At 39.4% G+C, this 18,428-nt stretch overlaps 1 protein-coding gene across 4 annotated transcripts in view; it reads left to right on the top strand.

Moving 5' to 3' along the window:
* Positions 1–18,428, top strand: part of SELENOI (selenoprotein I) — a 40,453-nt gene that overhangs the window by 13,054 nt on the left and 8,971 nt on the right. The window contains exons 2-9 of one of the 4 annotated variants that reach the window (XM_004781382.3): positions 2,351–2,419; positions 2,907–3,015; positions 4,876–4,950; positions 9,587–9,849; positions 10,779–10,887; positions 16,100–16,148; positions 17,542–17,722; positions 18,232–18,414. In XM_004781382.3, coding sequence (XP_004781439.3) covers positions 2,351–2,419; positions 2,907–3,015; positions 4,876–4,950; positions 9,587–9,849; positions 10,779–10,887; positions 16,100–16,148; positions 17,542–17,722; positions 18,232–18,414 — 1,038 coding nt within the window. Of the gene's footprint in view, positions 1–2,350; positions 2,420–2,906; positions 3,016–4,875; positions 4,951–9,586; positions 9,850–10,778; positions 10,888–16,099; positions 16,149–17,541; positions 17,723–18,231; positions 18,415–18,428 lie in introns of those variants that run through there. The other 3 variants (XM_045079290.1, XM_045079292.1, XM_045079291.1) reach the window with 3 other exon arrangements.

The following is an 18,428-nucleotide window of genomic DNA, read 5'->3' as shown; positions in this document are numbered from 1 at the left end:
TTTTCAAGCATTTCTCCAGGGTACTAGCTTCATCTGGCCTTGCAGATTGGAGATCAGGCAAGCCACAGTGGGCCTTAACAGTGGCTTATCTACCTGGTTCAGGTGTTCAGATATATACCATTCCACCGGAAAATAAAAATATATATAATAAGCTTTAACAAATACCTAAATCTAGTTTAACATCTCTAAAAGTTTATTATTTATTTATTTTTTCATGCATGTGGAAAGTTTGAATGATTCTTTTTTCCTGTTGATTCACAACACAATTTTAAGTTTCTTTGTTTATACTAAGTGATATGTGATATCGAAAAATACTCCCGTGTGTAAGGCTAGAGCCCAGAGTGTTCTTTAGGTTTATTGTTTGCTACCTTTTGTGATCTCATTTTACATTTTCTTGCTGTACTTGAGCTAAAGGTGAAACATTTACTTGGGCAAACTAACCTTGTATTTAGCTCTGCATTCTTTTCATACTTCTGGTCTCCTGAAGTAGAAATTTAGAGGTAGAACTTCACAATTTAAAAAGAGGAGCTTTTCAAATGAAAATTCCACCAGTTAAGGGCCTTCTTTTAGATCTGAATTCAAAAGATGGAAAGCTGTTGAATGAGGCTCATTCAGCAAACATTTGAATTAAGAACATTATACTTTGTACATTGTATTCGGTATTCATGGGATGTCTTAAACAGTTGCCTTCTGACTTGGACTTCTTACAGTGTTCTTCACAGTAGACGGTGTGCTTGAAATGTATGGTTTCCCCATTTATCTGACCTGCTGGCTAGTCAAGTCGGTCTGGATGCTGGCTCCTGTAAGTGGAGATCAGGACCCTCCCCCTTGTCATTGGCAGCCTCTATTGGTTCCCTGTCCTTAGGTCCCAAGACTTAAATCCACGTAGCCCTGTCAGCTGAGGACCCCTTCGTTCTGTAGAGGTGTAGATGCAGTGACATTTGTTATGTGGAAAAGCTTTGTAACCTGTGGGAAACTGTGCAAGTGCAAGGTGATTTTAGGAAGAACATAACTCGCATTTAAGTAGTCTCCTGGCTGCGCAGCCTGTCCCTGCAGCCAGTGGAGGCACGCTGGGATCTTCACCGTTTTCCTCCCCTGGTCTAGCTCAGATCCGTTGTCCCAGTTATCCCATTTCAGGCAGAATGGGTTGGAGAAAGGGAGGCACTCAGACATGGGAGTCTGCTAAATCATTTGACTTACTAGTTAACTGTCTTTGCTAGCAGTATTTAACATACTTCTCTGCATTTACTTTTTTGTTCCATCACACTTTGGAGTCTTGAAACATTGATGAGAAAAGATTTCGTGCATATTTGGAAGCATTCAGGAAGAAGTTTTGACCTTTAATTATGATTTTTTAAAAACTTAGATAATTCAAATGCTTACTACCTCTTTTATGGACATACTAAGCGTTACTATAAAACACAAAACTTTTTTCAGACATTGGACTATTGTGATGTTTAAATGTCAGCTGAATGAGATAGGTGGTATTCCCACTCTCTGAGGTGGGAATTATCCCTTACCCATGATCTCTTCTTCCCCACACCTAGTGGAGTGCTTATGACATGCCGGGTACGCCAGTGTGTGTGTATCTGATGAATAAGTCATTGATGTGACTCTTAAAATTATATGTATGTCTGTATGTATAAATACAGATATTTGTTAAAATTTCCTTTGAATTTTTATTAAATAGCTCAATAATTAGGGAATAAACTGGATCACCACAGAACCCTAACCTGTTCTTACCTTCCTTTGGTTATTTATGCAAGCTGTTTTTCTGCTGTAAAGGGATCTGTCATCCTTTGGTGGTTAAAAAACATTTAAGAATATCTAGTACTTCCATAGCACTTACCGTGCGCAAGGTACTACTTTAAGTGTTTCACGCATATGATTAATTTACTTAATTCTTATGGCAGTCCTTTGAGGAAGAAGCTGTGCTCCTCATTTACAGGTGAACAAACTAAGGCAGAGATTAAGTAACTTTCCCAAAGTTGCACGTCTAGTAAGTGTTTTAGTGGTGGTATAAGGAGGTGGAGAAAATCTGTGTTGGAATGTATACAGTGTGCACATTTTGATCTTGCATTGTAAGTGAGGTCTTGTAAGTAGTATAAGTTTCTCTACTGAAACATTGTAACATTATAAAAGTTGAATGAATGAAGAAAAGATACCTGGCTGTACTTGACCATCTTTGTCCCATTTATATTGTTCTTCCAGTTTTGTTATTTAGATGAAGACATCATGTAAATAGACATAGTTTCTAGGTTATTTTTGTAATACTATTTTCACTCCAGAAATACTGTTCTGTTTGCTAATGTGCAAGGATAACTGAATATTTTCTTTCATTTCTCAACAGTACAGTGCTGTGGATACCAATCCACTCTCTCTGTATGTCATGCATCCATTTTGGAACACTATAGTCAAGGTAAGATGATTAATAGGCTTGTACTTATTATGTTTTAGTAAGTTTTAAATATTTTATGGAGTGTTATGGATGCAACTGTTTGTTTAATAAGAAAGATAATCTAGAAAAACTAGCTCTCCCATCCTTCTTTTCCCTTAGTCACATACCTTTTGATTTATCTCCCTGTTGGCGTATAAGCTTATACTGTAGAATTTATCATTTTTATAAAATGAATTTAAAATTTTCCCAAGTAAATATAATGTTATTATTATAAAAGTTTGTTGATTATGGAGTTATTTAAAATACAGAACATAGAAGAAAGATGCTTATTTTTATCAGCGGGCATTATGGTTTATATTTTAATATATAATAATAATATATATAACATATATATGTATGATCTTTCAAGTTTATAGCCTTTATTATGAATTAAATTTGCATCTTGTGTAGTGGCCAGAGAGATTCCTTTACTTTAACTATTTTGTAATTACTTTGAAAAAAAAAATAGGTATTTCCTACTTGGCTGGCTCCAAATTTGATAACCTTCTCTGGCTTTCTGCTGGTTGTATTCAATTTTCTACTTATGGCATACTTTGATCCTGACTTTTATGCTTCAGGTAAGATTACTACTTTACTATAAAATTTAAAATGTCTAAATGGAGAAAAATGAGATGTGGTTATTTTCTGGTTCTATTCATATGCTTGTATTTTGGGGAAGTTTTACATACTATAAGAGTATGTAAAATGTTAGGAATTGGGTGTAAAAGCTAAGTAAGTTGTATTTTCACAGTCTGTTATGGTTGTTTCCATTAAGTTCTGGAAACCAGTTTGGCTCCTTAATTTAGATATGCTGTCTAAAAAGCAATGAGGTTGTGATAAATAAAGAATAATTGGATTTATAAGAAGACAAAAATTAGGATTATGACACTTTACCTGAAAGTGAATATGAGCAGGGTCCAGCACACTTAACAGTTCCGGAAATATCCCTTCCCTTGTTCTAATTATGCAAGAGAAAATCCCCCTTTTGAAGATTATCTCTCTTTCACTCTGCTCAGCATCCGTACTTGCCTTTAATACTTTTGAGTTTCCTCTGAAAAAGGTTCTTAAACGTTTGTTGAAGTCTTCTTTCACGTCTGTTCCTGTCTTCCCATTCTCCTTCACCCTGTTTCTGCCCTAGACCACAGGACAGAATCTGGCTGTATTTGGGATAAGGGGGGGTAAGTGGGAGATAGAGCTGATTCTCATTGCTCAGCCAGTTGATGGAGTTGAGAGGAAGTGAAAGATGGAGGTAGATGAACATATCTTGCATTCTAAGTTGGAGTATATATTTTCCGATAATAATACTTATAAATGATGTGTTAAGGAGTTTTAGTGTTATAATTCATCTGTGTTGTGTGTTTAGCAGACTTGTGGACTGACCTGGAGAAACTAACAGTCACTGAAAACATTGTTTTTGTAGGAAAGTTCGGATTTTCAAAAACTTATGACTTGATATTATAGAAATTCTAAATATTGGAATTATATATTTGCTTAACTATCAATTCAAATTTTAAGCTATGTCTTCTATACATGTAATAAAATGGCAACTTTTTGAAGATCATAAAGTATGACATAATTAATAAGATTAAATTTTATTAAGCATGGTTTGGATATTAAACATGACTGTCTAAATGGACTGTCTAAATTCTAAAAATTTGTATTTTAATCTTCAGAACAGCCTCAAAAGTTTATTTTGTAACTGGAAATATTTTTTCCCAATATTCTAACATTATTTGCTTACTTATTAAGAGAGCTAAAAATACGTAAATATTATGTATATTTCCCCAAATCATAGAACCTAGAGGACCAAATAAACCATCTAGTCCTGGTATATTTGGTAAATAGACAGGAAGAGTTAAATGGTATATTCATAGTCAAACTGCCGGTTGAGTACAGAGCCGGGACTAGAGCCCAGACCTCCTGATTCTCAGTTGTTCTGTCTTAGAGGGCAGTCGTGAGGTTCAGACATTTCAGAATGATTCTGATGCCAGATCATCCAGTGAAGGTGACCCATCTATACCCAAATGAAAAGGTCTTTTGTTTGGCTAGTTAATAATGTAATGAAAAAAATACAGATTGAAGGCTCAATATGTTTGTAGGATAATTGCAAACAACAAGGATCAGATTAAACACAGGCATCTTTTAAGTTCTAAAAATATTAATTTTTATTCTCAGCACATAAGTAGTTTTCAAGTAAAGATGGACAGTTTTGAATTAAGATTAAAGTTCAGTCCTCTTGTTAATAAGGGTTGGGGAGATACTCCTTTGGTTTTGTCAGTTTAGTGATGTATTTTAATATCTACCCAATTCTGCATTAAAAATATATTACAAGGTACTTTAACTTCTATTTAAGAAGTAGAAATATTTCTCATTGGCAGTACATGGTGTGGTGGAACGTGTGTACTTTGTGTTAAAAGCCGTGTTGCTTTCCTTTGCAGCACCAGGTTACAAGCACGTGCCCGACTGGGTGTGGATTGTAGTGGGCGTCCTCAACTTCATAGCCTACACTCTCGGTAAGAAATCGGCAAATGCTCATAAACTCAATGGCTGGTGAATCTGTCAGCAGGGAGAATCTGCCACCAGCCACTAAGTTAACATTTTCTCCTATGCTTAATTCATTTTATTAATTAATTAATTAATATTAATTTCCTGTTCAATATAAACATATATTTTTGAGTTTCTGTGTGGAAAATATTGTCACTCGTTGCTAGGGAATGCAGAGAATAAGGTAGGAGTTGGCACACTACCCCTTACAGTGCAGCTCTGGCCTGTCGCCTGATTTTATAAGTAAAGTTTTGCTGGAACACAGCTCTGTGTATTCCTTTACGTGTTGTCTGTGCCTGCTTTCTGCAACAAAGACAAAGCTGAGTTGTTGCAACAGAGGCTTCTGATGACCTACAGTGCCTCAACTATTTACTGTCTGGTTCTTCACATAAAATATTTACCCACAGCTGGAATAAGACATCATTTTTGCCTTACGTTTGGGAAGCAGTACTGACATATCAAATAACTGTGGAATACTGAGAGCTGCCCTAATAGAGCAAAGCGGGAAAGCAAAAATAAGTGGGAGAATAAGAAAGTCATCAATTCTTATTTGGTGGAGGGGGTGGTCAGGGTAGTCTGCTGGGTTAGGCCGTACTATCTTTTTGGCCAAGAATGCTTTTTATTGGGATTATCTGCATGGCTTGTCATGCCTGCTCCTGTTCCCCTTCCCTGTTTTGTTTTTCTCCGTAGTACTTAATGCCATGTGACATGCTTGTCTGTCTGCCCTAAAATGTACGTAGCTTTGAGGGTTACCCAGTGTTTAGAGTAGTGCCTAACATGTAGTGGGCACCTAGTATATAGTTTTTTTTTGGTTTGTTTTTAAAGATTTTATAGAGAGAGCGAGTGAGCACAGGCAGACAGAGAGGCAGGCAGAGGCAAAGGGAGAAGCAGGCTCCCTGCCAAGCAAGGAGCCAGATGTGGGACTTGATCCCAGAACCCTGGGATCATGACCTGAGCCGAAGGCACCCCAGGTGCCTGGCGCCACCCAGGCGCCCCAGTATATAGTTTTTGAATGAATATAAAATACCAGACCCTGACTTCCAATTTGCTGAGATCTCTTCAGGTAAAAATGACTTGCACTCATAAAGCCAGTATAATTTGGTGCATGATTAAATGGTGACATTGCAGGTGACCAGAGCTGCAAGAGTTTGGGGAAGGAGAGAGTGAAGTCCAGAACAATTAGGGGAAAGCTTAGTGAAAAACAACATTTTTAGGTGGAAGCTTTTGTACATTTGTTCTTAAAGATGAGCACGTTTAAGAATTCTATAGGGTTTGGTTGCCAAGGATAGAGAGAAATAGGGAAAAAGGCGGGACTGGCCTATGGCTCTGGCTTTTAACAGCATATCTTAAGAACTTTTTGTAGAGGGGGCGCCTGGGTGGCTCAGTGGGTTAAAGCCTCTGCCTTCCGCTCAGGTCATGATCCCAGGGTCCTGGGATCGAGCCCACATCGGGCTTTCTGCTCAGCAGGGAGCCTGCTTACCTGCGCCCCTCTCTCTCTGTCTGTCTCTCTGCCTACTTGTGATCTCTGTCTGTCAAATAAATAAATAAAATCTTAAAAAAAAAAGAGCTTTTTGTAGATAATACTCTACCACCTACCTGTTCATGTCCAGGATTTTGGCAAAAATCCTGACCAAACATGAACTATTTATTGCAAAACTGCCTTGAACTAATGTGAGGCAATGTATACACTTTATTCTACTAGTGTGACTATCCTTGCCTTTTGTTGCAGAAATATTAATGTCTTTGATTACAGGGTGCTGTTTTAGCTCCTCCTAAGTTGTTCCTTCCCATAATATATGGTAAATGCCCTGAAATACTTTAAAAAAAGTATTTTTTTTCTGAAACATATCCAGACTTGTAGAGCTGTATTGGGTTCAGTGAGAAGATGTACAAAACCTAATTAGTATGCAGTCCATGAATTTCAGTGTTTGTAATAACTGCCCAGGAGCTGCACCACAAACAGGAATTTAAGCCAGCGAATAACGAGAAAAGACTTTGTGGAAATAGTTAAGCTACTTAAGGGCAGAAAAGTTCCCAACACTGTAAATAGAGATCTGCAGTGTTTGGGCAGGAATCTGGGATTTGTCCTTTTTCTTATTCCTTCAGCAGTATTTTTTAAGGTTTTCTTTGCCACCAGCTGAGGTAGGCACTGGGGATAGTACTGTAGTAAGATAAACACAGTAATCATAGGAATTTTTAATTCCTTAAATCTGAATCTTTGCAATTAGCCCAATACTTTACAAAATGCTTTCTTTTGAGGAAAACTTTTTATGGTTCACCTGCTGCTGCTTTTTTTTTTTTTCTTAATAATGTCTCCCCTACTAGATGGACAGTTCCTGGAGATCACAGGAATGGAATCTTCTTCATCGGGGTGCTTGGATCTGCACAAGCGTGCAGAGCTATGTGTCAGACTCTTCTTTTTAACTAGGCTTTCTCATTCTCCCTCCTTCTCTCCTTACACGCCCCAGCCCCCCGGCTCCTCTGTTTCTGCCCCTTAATGTGAAGGTGTTCCGCTGTGCTTTATCCTTCATTTTCTCTTTCTGCTCATTCCTTGGCAGTCCTGATCCTTCCCACTGTGGAGATGACTCCTGTGTGTCTAGCAAGGAGACTTGTCCCTTTTCTGTACTTGTCTTCTGAATTGCTAGTGAGTGCCTTAGGTGGAGTTGCTTGATATTACCATGTGCATAATTCTGCCAACACTTCAGTTTTAGCATTTAAAATTGTACTCAGCCTCTTTAACACCAGTCATGCTCCTTCTTCGGACTTCTTTATTTCCTACCCCTCTCTTGGTTAGCCAGATGGGAAATTTTGGAGAGTATCTTTCAGTCCTTCAGCCTTACGGATCACCTTTTACTGCATTGCCATTTTTATTTTCTTAATATCTCGCCTGCCTCCAGCCTTTCATTCCCACTGGATCCCATGTCAGTGTGGGCCTGCGGATTAGTGTGCTCGCTCCAGCCCGTCATTCCTGCCGATGACAGCAGCGTCTTTACAAAGCTCATTGCGGCTTTCACCCTTTAACTTCCCTGTTCACATCCTTTTAGTAGCTCCTTGTCCTCCCTGAAACTACAGAACTTGCTCCAGCCTCCCTACTGCCTGTTGCACAGACTGGTTTCTTTAGTCAACCTGAACTACTCGGCATTTTCTGAATACTCATGTGCTTTTCCGTCTTGGTGTTTTTGCTGCCAGCACTCTCTCCTCCTGAAACCTCATACTCTTATTTACTGAAATCCAACTCATTCTTTGTGTCTCCACTCAGGTTTCATCCGGTCTGGAAGGCCGTTCTTGATTATCTTAGCCTGAAGGGTACTTGTCCCTTTTCTGTATTCTCTTGTGGTTTGGGATGTACTGTATCTTTAATTACCATATTTTGTTTTCCTTTCTCAGTTGTAGACTGAGGGCACAGGCTTAGTTTATTCTGAGATTATTCTCGTAATCTTCACAGCGTCAAGAATAGTGCATTGAATGGTTTTAATACATTCTTATATTTCCTGAATGCCTTCTACGTGCAAAGCCTTTTCTGAAAGCACTTAAAATTGTGGAAGTGGGGGGTGCCTGGGTGGCTCAGTGGGGTGGGCCCCTGCCTTTGACTCCTGGGATCAAGCCCTGTATCAGGCTCTCTGCTCAGCAGGGAGCCTGCTTCCCTCTCTCTCTCTCTGCCTGCCTCTCTGCCTACTTGTGATCTCTCTCTCTCTCTGTCAAATAAAAAATAAATTGTGGAAGTGTACATTTGTGACAAAATGACTAATTTCAAACAAGGTGAAATAGGGGTTGGGACTGAACACAGGGTGTTTTAGAGCAAGGAGTGGTTAGATAAGTTGTAATGAGTAACTATGGAATATTCTCTGGAGGGTTGAAAATTTGTGACTAGTGGAACAACTCAGTTATTAGGCTCATTTGGAAGAATTCAGAGTCCAACTATGATGCGTTGTCCTCAGATCTAAAATTGACACCATTTAGTGTGATGTAATGTATTTTAATTTCAGTTACTTATTTATTTAAAAAAGATTTTATTTATTTATTTGACATATAGAGATCACAGGTAGGCAGAGAGGCAGGCAGAGAGAGCGAGAGGGGAGGAAGCAGGCTCCCTGCTGAGCAGAGAGACCCATGTGGGGCTCAATCCCAGAACCCTGGGGATCATGACCTGAGCTGAAGGCAGAGTCTTAAACCCACTGAGCCACCCAGGCGCTCTTCAGTTATTTATTTTTTAAGATTCTATTTATTCATTTGACAGGGAGAGAGAGAACTAGACTCCGCATTGAGCAGGAAGCCTAATGTGGGACTTGATCCCAAGACCCCCAGATCATGACCTGAGCTGAAGACAGATGTTTAACCTACTTAGCCACCCAGGCACCCCGAATTTAAATTTTAGATTATACGCTGAGAAATTAACAGATTTTATTTCTGAAATCTTTGAATTGTAGGAATTAAAGCCTGGATTTTTATAAAATGTATCGGCTGGTAGCTATTCTTTAGTTAATTAACATCCCTATGATAGTGCTGATCTGTTTTGTTTTGTGTTTCTCCAGTTTATTAAAGACGACTTTCTACATACTGGTACAGATGTTGACCTTTTCCCATGGCAATGTGTTTCTGTTGCAGATGGTGTGGATGGAAAGCAAGCCCGGAGAACCAATTCCAGCACCCCTCTAGGGGAGCTTTTTGACCATGGCTTGGATAGTTGGTCATGTGTTTACTTTGTTGTGACTGTATATTCCATATTTGGACGAGGACCATCTGGTGTCAGTGTTTTTGTTCTTTATCTCCTGCTATGGGTAGTTTTGTTTTCTTTCATCCTGTCCCACTGGGAAAAATATAACACAGGGATTCTTTTCCTGCCGTGGGGATATGACATTAGCCAAGTGGTAAGTACGCGTTCTGCCTTAAATTTTCAACATTGCCATGAATTTTGGGGGCAAGCTTTTGTCATTCCTTCTTTATAGCCCTTATGCTTTTTTGGCTAGAACTGACTTGGTGCTTTTTAAAAATTTCCTTTTTGTCTTGTGTTATTTCTTGCTTATTTGTGAGCAGTTTCAAGTGGAATAGCATAGTGAGCCCTTATATACCTGTTACTTAGCTTCAGCAGCTGCATGGCCAGTCCAGTTTCGTGTATCGCCTTCCTCCCAGTTAGTTTAAAGAAAATTCCTGGTAGTATGTGATAAGTATTTTACTATATCTATCTCTAATAGTAAGAGTACTCTTTAAGCAACCATAGTCACAATGTCATTATTACTAAAAAATGGTTAGCTTCTTTATGTTAATAAATATTCCTTTGAACTGTTGATTTTTGTAAATAAAGATATGCACATGTAATTGTTGCTTTTTTTGCCTTTACTGCCCATGTTTCAATGAGTAGAGATACTTGTTTTCTCTTACTTAATAGGCTTGCTGTTAACTCTCCCTGCCTTTGAATACCAGCTTTTTATGTTGCCATTTTGCCCATTTGCACCTAAGGCCCCAGTAGAGCATCAGACTTCGGAGTGTGTGTGAAGAAAGTGATTGGGTAGGCAAATTGGATCATCCTGTGCCTTAACCAAATCCTGACAGGCCTTACAGTGTTTTAAATTATGGCCAGTTGCTTGCCTTGTTTAGAAGTTAGTTATTTTATGGCATTGTTTGCTGAGAAAAAGACATTTTTAAAGGCAAGAAGACTTGCCACAGTATCGAATTTAAGTGTACTTCTTGCTTTTACTAAAGCTATTTACTAGACTCAGGCTGCATACAGCATTATTGGCTCCCTGATCTTTCCAGCTGTTAATGCCTCTATATGCTTTTGTCTGCATTTTCCTTCCAGACTATATCTTTTGTCTACATAGTGACTGCGATTGTGGGAGTTGAGGCCTGGTATGAACCTTTCCTGTTTAATTTCTTATATAGAGACCTATTCACTGCAATGATTATTGGTAAGAAGCTCCATGTTGAAGCCTATTTTAACATGACTTTATTATTGAAGCCAGTGTTTGATTATCACAAGCCATACCACCTTTCCCTCTCTCCCACACCCTCCAGCAAGCAGAACGACCCTGCAGTCCTGGTTTGAACCAAACCAGTAAGGAAAACGAGGTTTCTGTGTTTTGGTCTATTTCTTGTCAGAAGGAAATAAATACCAAAATCACATAAACCTTGTAAACTATTTAAACTAGTCTAGACTGTTCCTTAGGATCCAAATTTAGTATAGATCCACATTGGTGTAGATTTCATGCCTATCTCAAAATTGAAGATCACTAGTTTGTAGGAAGTAGAATAGATGAAAGGTAGCGACTACTTCATAATACATCCACTCCAAAAGTTGAGGCTTTGTTCCTCTCAGATACTCTCCTTCTTTTGCCACTGGCTGTTAGGTAAAAGTTTCTGATCATGATAATGTTTCCCTTTTGATTTTAGTGAGAGTGGGTATCTACAGCAGGCAGAGTGTTTCCTATGCAAAGAGGCAAGGAGGAAGTTATTTGGGGCTGTGATTTTGGGGCACTAGGAGTGGCATTAGGACCTCTGAAGGAGTAAAATAGCAAACTCTTGGCGATTGCTCTGTTCCCTTGTCTAAAAAATAATCCGCTCTCTCACTACCAGTGAAGCTTGGTAATAGAATGGGCATTGGGTAGGGTTTAGAAACAGCTGAGAATGCGGTGCATTAGGCCCTGGCTTTTAGGCAGTGGTTTGGGCCTTTTTCTGTGGCCCTAAACTACAGATATTTTAGAAACCCACTGTTCTCCAAATCCAAATATTCATTCTTGGGTTTCTGTATGAACTGAATCCTCTGCCTTGAAAAGGCTAGCTATTTTTCACTCCCCGCCACATAGCGAATTGTTTTAAGTGACTAGACCTATGGCAATATTGCTGCATTTTATGTTTAAATGTCAGATTTAACAATAAGATGGAATCCTCTGGTATGTGAGATACATTTTTGAATGTTAAGTGGGTACTTTTAAGAGGCATATAACTTTCTTTGTAGTTTATAAGTTTATCTGAATTCTTCTCTCTGAAATAAAGCAAAAGCCCACGTTTCTTTACAAATAAATAAAGCCGCTTTCCCAGTACAGGGGTACCTCATTTTATTGCACTCACCTCATTGTGCATTGCAGGTACTGTGTTTTTTACAAATCAAAGGTTTGTAGCATCCTTATAGCTAGCCTGTTAGCGCCGTTTTTCCAACAGCATTTGCTCACTTCATGTCTCCCTCAGTCATATTTTGGTAATTCTTGCAATATTTCAGACTTTTACATTATTATATTTGGTATGGTGATCTGTGATCAGAGATCTTTGATGTTACTATTAGAATTGTTTTGGGGCCCCACAAACCACACCCATATAAGATAGCGACTTAATTAAGAAATGCTGGGTGTGTCTGACTGCTCTACCTACCCTGCTCTCCCTCTTTTTTCTCTCCCTGTCCTCAGGCCTCCCTACTTACTGAGACACACTATTGAAATTAGGCCAGTTAGTGATCCTGTGGTGGCCTCTAAGCATTCAAGTGAAAGGAAGAGTCACACATCTCTCACTTTAAATCACAAATTAGAAATGATTCAGCTTAGTGAGGAAAAAGCCAAGATAGGCCCAAAGCCAGCACCTCCCCATCCCGCCACCAACCAATTAGCTAAGTGTGTAAATGCAAAGGAAAAGTTCCTGAAGGAAATGAAAGGTGCTACTCACTGAATAAATGAGTGGTAAGAAAGCAGAACAGCCTTTTTGCTGATACAGAGCAAGTTTTAGTGGTCTGGATAGAAGATCAAACCAGCCACAACATTCCCTTAAGCCAAAGCCTAATTCAGAGCAAGGCCCTAGCTCTCTTCAATTCTTTGAAGGCTGAGAGAGGTAAAGAAGCTGCAGAAGAAAAGTTTGAAGCTAGCAGTGGTTGGTTCATGAAGTTTAAGGAAAGAAGGCTTACCTGTATCATGAAAGTGCAAGGTGGAGCCTCAAGTGCTGACGTAGAAGTTGCAGCAAATTATCTGGAAGGTGATTAAGGAAGGGGCTACACAAGCAACAGGTGTTCCGTCTAGATGTGACCACTTTAATACTGGAAGGAAATTACATCTAGGACTTCGTAGCTAGAGTGGAGAAGTCAATGCCTGGCTTCAAAGGACAGGCTGACTCTCTTTTTCGGGGCTAATGCAGCTGCTGACTTGAAGGTGAAGCCAGCGCTCATTGACTATTCCGAAAGTACTAGGGCCCTTAAGAATTTGTTAAATCTACTCTGCCTGTCTTCTCTACATGGAACAACAAAGCCTGGATGGTAGCACATCTGTTTACAACACGGTTTACTGAATATTTTAAGCCCATTCTTGAGATCTGCTCAGAAAAAGATTCCTTTCAATATATTTCTTCTCATTGACAAGCACCTGGTCACCCAAAGCTCTGATGATGATACACAGTGAGATTAATGTCATTTCCTTGCTTGTTAACATAGCATCCATTCTGCCAGAGATTGAAGAGTAATTTTGACTTTCACGTCTTATGATTGAAGGAATAGATACCTTTCTGTAAGGCTGTAGCTGCCATAGAAAGTGTTCCTCTGATGGATCTGGGCAAAGTAAATTGGAAACCTTTTGGAAAGGAGTCACCATTCTAGGTGCCACTATTCGTGGGGAGAAGTCAAAATAATCAACATCTACAGGAATTTGGGAGAAGTGATTTCTGACATTGGATGACATTGAGGGGTTTAAGATGTCAGTGGAGGAAGTAAGTAGCTGTGGTGGAAATAATAAGAGAATTAGAAGTGGAGCCTTGAAGATATGACTGAGTTGCTGCCATCTCATGATGTAACAGATGAGGAGTTACTTCTCACAGACCAAAAAAGAAAGTGGTTTTCTTGAAATAGAATCCATTGTTGAAGATGCTGTGAAGATTGTTGGGATGACAAAAGATTTCGAATATTACATCAGCTGAGTTGAATAAAGCAGTGGCAGGGTTTGAGAGGATTGGCTCCTATTTTGAAAGGAGTTCTGTGGATGAAATGCCATCAACCAGCATCGCAGACTCGAGAGAGATTGTGAAAGGAAGAGTCAATGTGGGAAGCTTCATTGTTTGCTATCGTAAGAGCTTGCCACAGCCATCCCCACCTATAGCGGCCATCAACCTCAAGTCAGGACCCTCCACCAGCAAAAAGATTACGACTAGCTGAAAGATGATGGTTAGAATTTTTTAGTAATGAGGTATTTTTTTAGCTCAGGCATGTACATTTTTTTAATACATAATGCTGTTTTACTCAATAGGCTACATTATAGTAGAAACATAACTTTTATGAACTGGGATACCAAAAAATTGATGTGACTTGCTTTATTGTGACATTCACTTCATTGTGATGGTCTGGAATAAAACCCGCAATCTCACTGAGGTATGCCTGTACTTTTTATGGAAAGTACATTAGGTGCTATTTAGAGGAGAAATAGAAGATACAGTATGTCTCTTTGGCTACCTATATATAGCCCGGCTTCCTCTATGCCTGCTGTATTTAAGATAAAGCTATTTTAAGATATTTTAAGCTAAAAATACTCTTGGTAGCAAATCTTTTGCAAGTTTCTGACAGCCTATTTTCAACACCTCAGAGCTATAGTGATTCTGGGTTAATTAATCCAGCTCTGGCTCCCCTACCAGTACTTCCTAACTTGACACAGTGTCAGTTGCTAAAAATTTCTGAGGATGTCAGCTTGTCTTCCTTTCTCTCTGGGCTCTTCTAACTTGGGTAACTGTCATAGTTGGGCTTGGAAGTGGCAGAGTAATTCATCTTTTCAAATGAGATTTCTGTTTGGTGGATTCTAGTCTTTTCATCTGTTTTTAGCAAAATGTCTTTAGGAGTCGTTTTGAGGGAATACGTTTCTGTCTTTGATCCTTAAGCTCATAGCTACATTGACCACCTTCCCACCCCAAGCCAAGTACAGTCAGCGGGAGTCTGGAGTGGTCAGACTAGGGCTGATTTGTTGAGTGACGGTGAAATACCCAAATGATGTAGCCAGAAACTTGCCACGGGTGTTAATTTGGATTGTGACAGAGAAAAAAAAATCAGGAATTTACATCTCTATAATTTGTAGAATCAGAGAATTTTAAAAATGCAAGGTACATTAGGAAGTCATTTAACCCATCTGTATTGTACAACTGTGGAATCTGAAGCTCAGAGAGATCATCTGATTTGCCCAAGAGTACATCACTAGATTTTGGAGTCGTATGTAGGAAGCTTATAGTTAAAGCTATAAGAGAGGATTCCCAGGGGGAGATTAGAAGCACAGTTGATTGCCGAGTTAGGAATATGCCAGGAGGCAGAGTTGCCAATAAAGGACAGCACATGTAATGGTTGGATAACTAACAGCGCTGGGAGAATGGATCGCAAAGGCCAAGGCGGGAAAGAATTGCAGTTAGTGGAGCGTCAACAGAGTCCTTTACTTAGAAGTCAGGAGTGAAGAAAGAATATTGAATTTGATCATTAGGAGAACTTGGTAAATTCCAGAGTACAGTTTTCTGCAGAGGGAAGGCAGAATGAATGAGACCTGAGGAAGGGCACAGGAAGGTCTGGTGAGTGATAGGGGAGAGTAAGAGAAGAAATAGATAGCGAGGGCAGCAGAAGCAAGGGGAGGGCTTCTTGGGAAGGCTGTCCTTGGTTTCGGGTTTGAGGGGAAAGAACCAGTGTATGCTTAGGGGTGGGTGGAGAAATTCAGAATGCTAGGGAGATAAAAATAAGTGGAAATGGGAAACCACAGAATCCATGAATCAGCCCCTCTTTCAGTAACTCACACTTATGCAATTTACTGCACACCAGGTACTGTTCCAGGTATCTTTATGTATAACAACTCATTTAATTCTCAAAACTGTACGGGGTCAGTACTATTATGTCTATTTTATAAAAGAAGAAATTGAGGCACTGAAACGTTAATCTGCCTGAAATCTCATAACTTGCAGACACAATCGAGGTTCAAGCCCCATCTGGCCCCTGACCTCTGCTCTGAATCAGCGAGCTATACTGCTGCTCTTCTGCTTATAAATGTTCAGAAGTGTGTTTAATTTCAATACGAAAGTCAACTTGAACCTGCGAATTATTGGGTCTAAAAGCATTAAATATTGTATGTATTTGAAATTTCTAAAAAATCACTCGAATAATAATAACAATAGTTTAAATATTTTTCCTTTTAGGCTGTGCATTATGTGTGACTCTTCCAATGAGTTTATTAAACTTCTTCAGGTAAGTATTTCTTAATTGGGCAAGAAATGTGAAAATTGTTACTTAGATGAATTTTAGGATCTGTTTTACTTTTGGGATCTGGGCATTTTGGAAAGGTTCTGAAACCTATGTTTTGAATCTGGAATGAGGTCAGGGTCATGTAGGGTCTACAGTGGCAGCTGAGAACTCAGTTCAAGCACAGCACAGAACTACTGGTGCTTTTGTTACAGCTTTTGGCTCACCAGACAGTCTTCCATTTGTCATTTTTTTGTGGAGTGAATTGGGAAGGTGAGTGTTCTTGTTGAATATTGAGAGGTTTATGTTCTTTTTAGAAATTGATTATAAGTTTTTATAAGTTGATTCTGTGTAAGTTTAGTCAGCATGATCATAAAATTTCTGAACTTGTGTAGTTTAGGACCTAACCCTTGATCTCTGCTGATTTCCAGGTAGCATTATATGAAAGTTCTTGCCAGAGAAGTGGGGCAAGGGTTAGGTAGGAGTTTCCTGGGTGGTGTTTTTTTTTCTTTGGTCTGCACTTCTCCACCTTTGCTTAGCCACACGGAAATTACATAGGGAACCTGAATGCATTTTGCTGTTTCCCTCCTTGGTAATTTTGCTCCCACTTCCCTCTAGTACTGTTCCTCTGCTTGAAACCCTTCCCACTTCATCCTTCAGCCCTCAGATCTATCCTGCAGAATCCTATCTGTGTCCAGCCAAGCTCTATGAATCTTCCCTATTTATGGCAGCTGGCAGGCATTCACAGAAACCGTAAAATTCAAGGCTCTGAAGGCCTTAGAGTTGGAGACATTTTCTCCTCATCTTCTAAGGATGCGGTCCTGATTGGGCGGGATCTCATCCAAGATCGTGTAGATCGTGTAATCAGGAGCAGAAGCCAGACTAGAATCTGGGCTCTGTTCAGATGAGCAGACCTGTCTCGGAGTGTGTGCTGGAGATACCGAGACAGGCTATGGGCAATCTCAGTGCAGTCTTCCCCTGGTGGGTTCTCTGTTACTTTGTATCGTAGCTGCGCTCCGAGGTACTTCCTTGTGATGCTGTGTGCATTTTATTTCTCCTGGTGGACTGTAAATCTCACAAAACAAAGATCAAGTTCTGTGCATCTTTACATTCCAGGGGACTAGGGCTCAGAAGACTTACATGCTAGTCCTGGCCCTGCCACTTGGTAGCAAGTTAAGTAAATTTAAATTCTCACATCGTCACTTAACTTGTCTGCAAAATGGGTTTAGTAAAGTTGGTTCTATTTGTGCTATGGGAGTATTATGAGTGTAAGTGAGTAAGTGTGAAAGTACTTTGAAAACTACAAAATTAAAAAAAAAGAAAGCTATAAAATTTACAAATGCAGTGTAAGTTTTATATGTAATAATGTTCTTTGTATTACCTGATTTCTTTTTTTCAGAAGCTATAAAAATAACACCTTGAAATACAATTCAGTCTATGAAGCTATGGTTCCCTTTTTTTCTCCATGTTTGCTCTTCATTTTGTCTACAGCATGGATCCTTCAGTCGCCTTCAGATATTTTAGAGTTGCATCCAAGAGTATTCTACTTTATGGTTGGAACAGCCTTTGCCAACATCACAGTAAGATTTTTTTTCTCCTTTTTTAATTAAAAAAATTTTTTTTAAAGATTTTATTTATTTATTTGACAGACAGAGATCACAAGCAGGCAGAGAGGCAGGCAGAGAGAGAGGGGAGGAAGCAGGCTCCCTTCGGAGCAGAGAGCCCGATGCGGGGCTCGATCCCTGGACCCTGGGATCATGACCTGAGCCAAAGGCAGAGGCTTTAACCCACTGAGCCACCCAGGCGCCCCGGGAGAAATTTCTTTTATCCAAACTGTTACCTAGGCAGAATCCCTTCTCTAGCAGCCTTGCTAAATTATTCTTCCCGACTCTTCTAACACACACTCTGAGGGTCCGTGGGTTTGGAGGTGTGGGCAGATGAGCAATTGAGAAATACTGATTTTAATAATGTCGTGGAACTCTGTTGGCTCAAGTAATCGAATGCTTTTTAAATGTTGGAGTGACTAATTTTGGAAGTGTGTTGCTAATCAAATTTTCATTCTTTTTTTTTTTTTTCTCCTAACTTCAAGTGTCAGCTGATTGTTTGTCAAATGAGTAGCACCCGGTGCCCATCTTTGAATTGGTTCCTGGTTCCTCTTTTCTTGGTTGTCCTGGTGGTAAACTTAGGAATAGCCTCTTACGTCGAGAGCATTCTCTTATATACTTTAACAGCTGTTTTCACTCTGGCCCACATCCATTATGGAGTACGAGTGGTGAGTAATCTAAG

Source organism: Mustela putorius, unplaced genomic scaffold, assembly GCF_011764305.1.
Source record: "Mustela putorius furo isolate JIRA1106 unplaced genomic scaffold, ASM1176430v1.1 tig00000281_pilon_pilon_pilon, whole genome shotgun sequence".
Lineage (NCBI taxonomy): Eukaryota > Metazoa > Chordata > Mammalia > Carnivora > Mustelidae > Mustela > Mustela putorius.
Note: the sequence above shows the minus strand (reverse complement) of the source record. Positions and strands in the feature narration are given on the sequence as shown.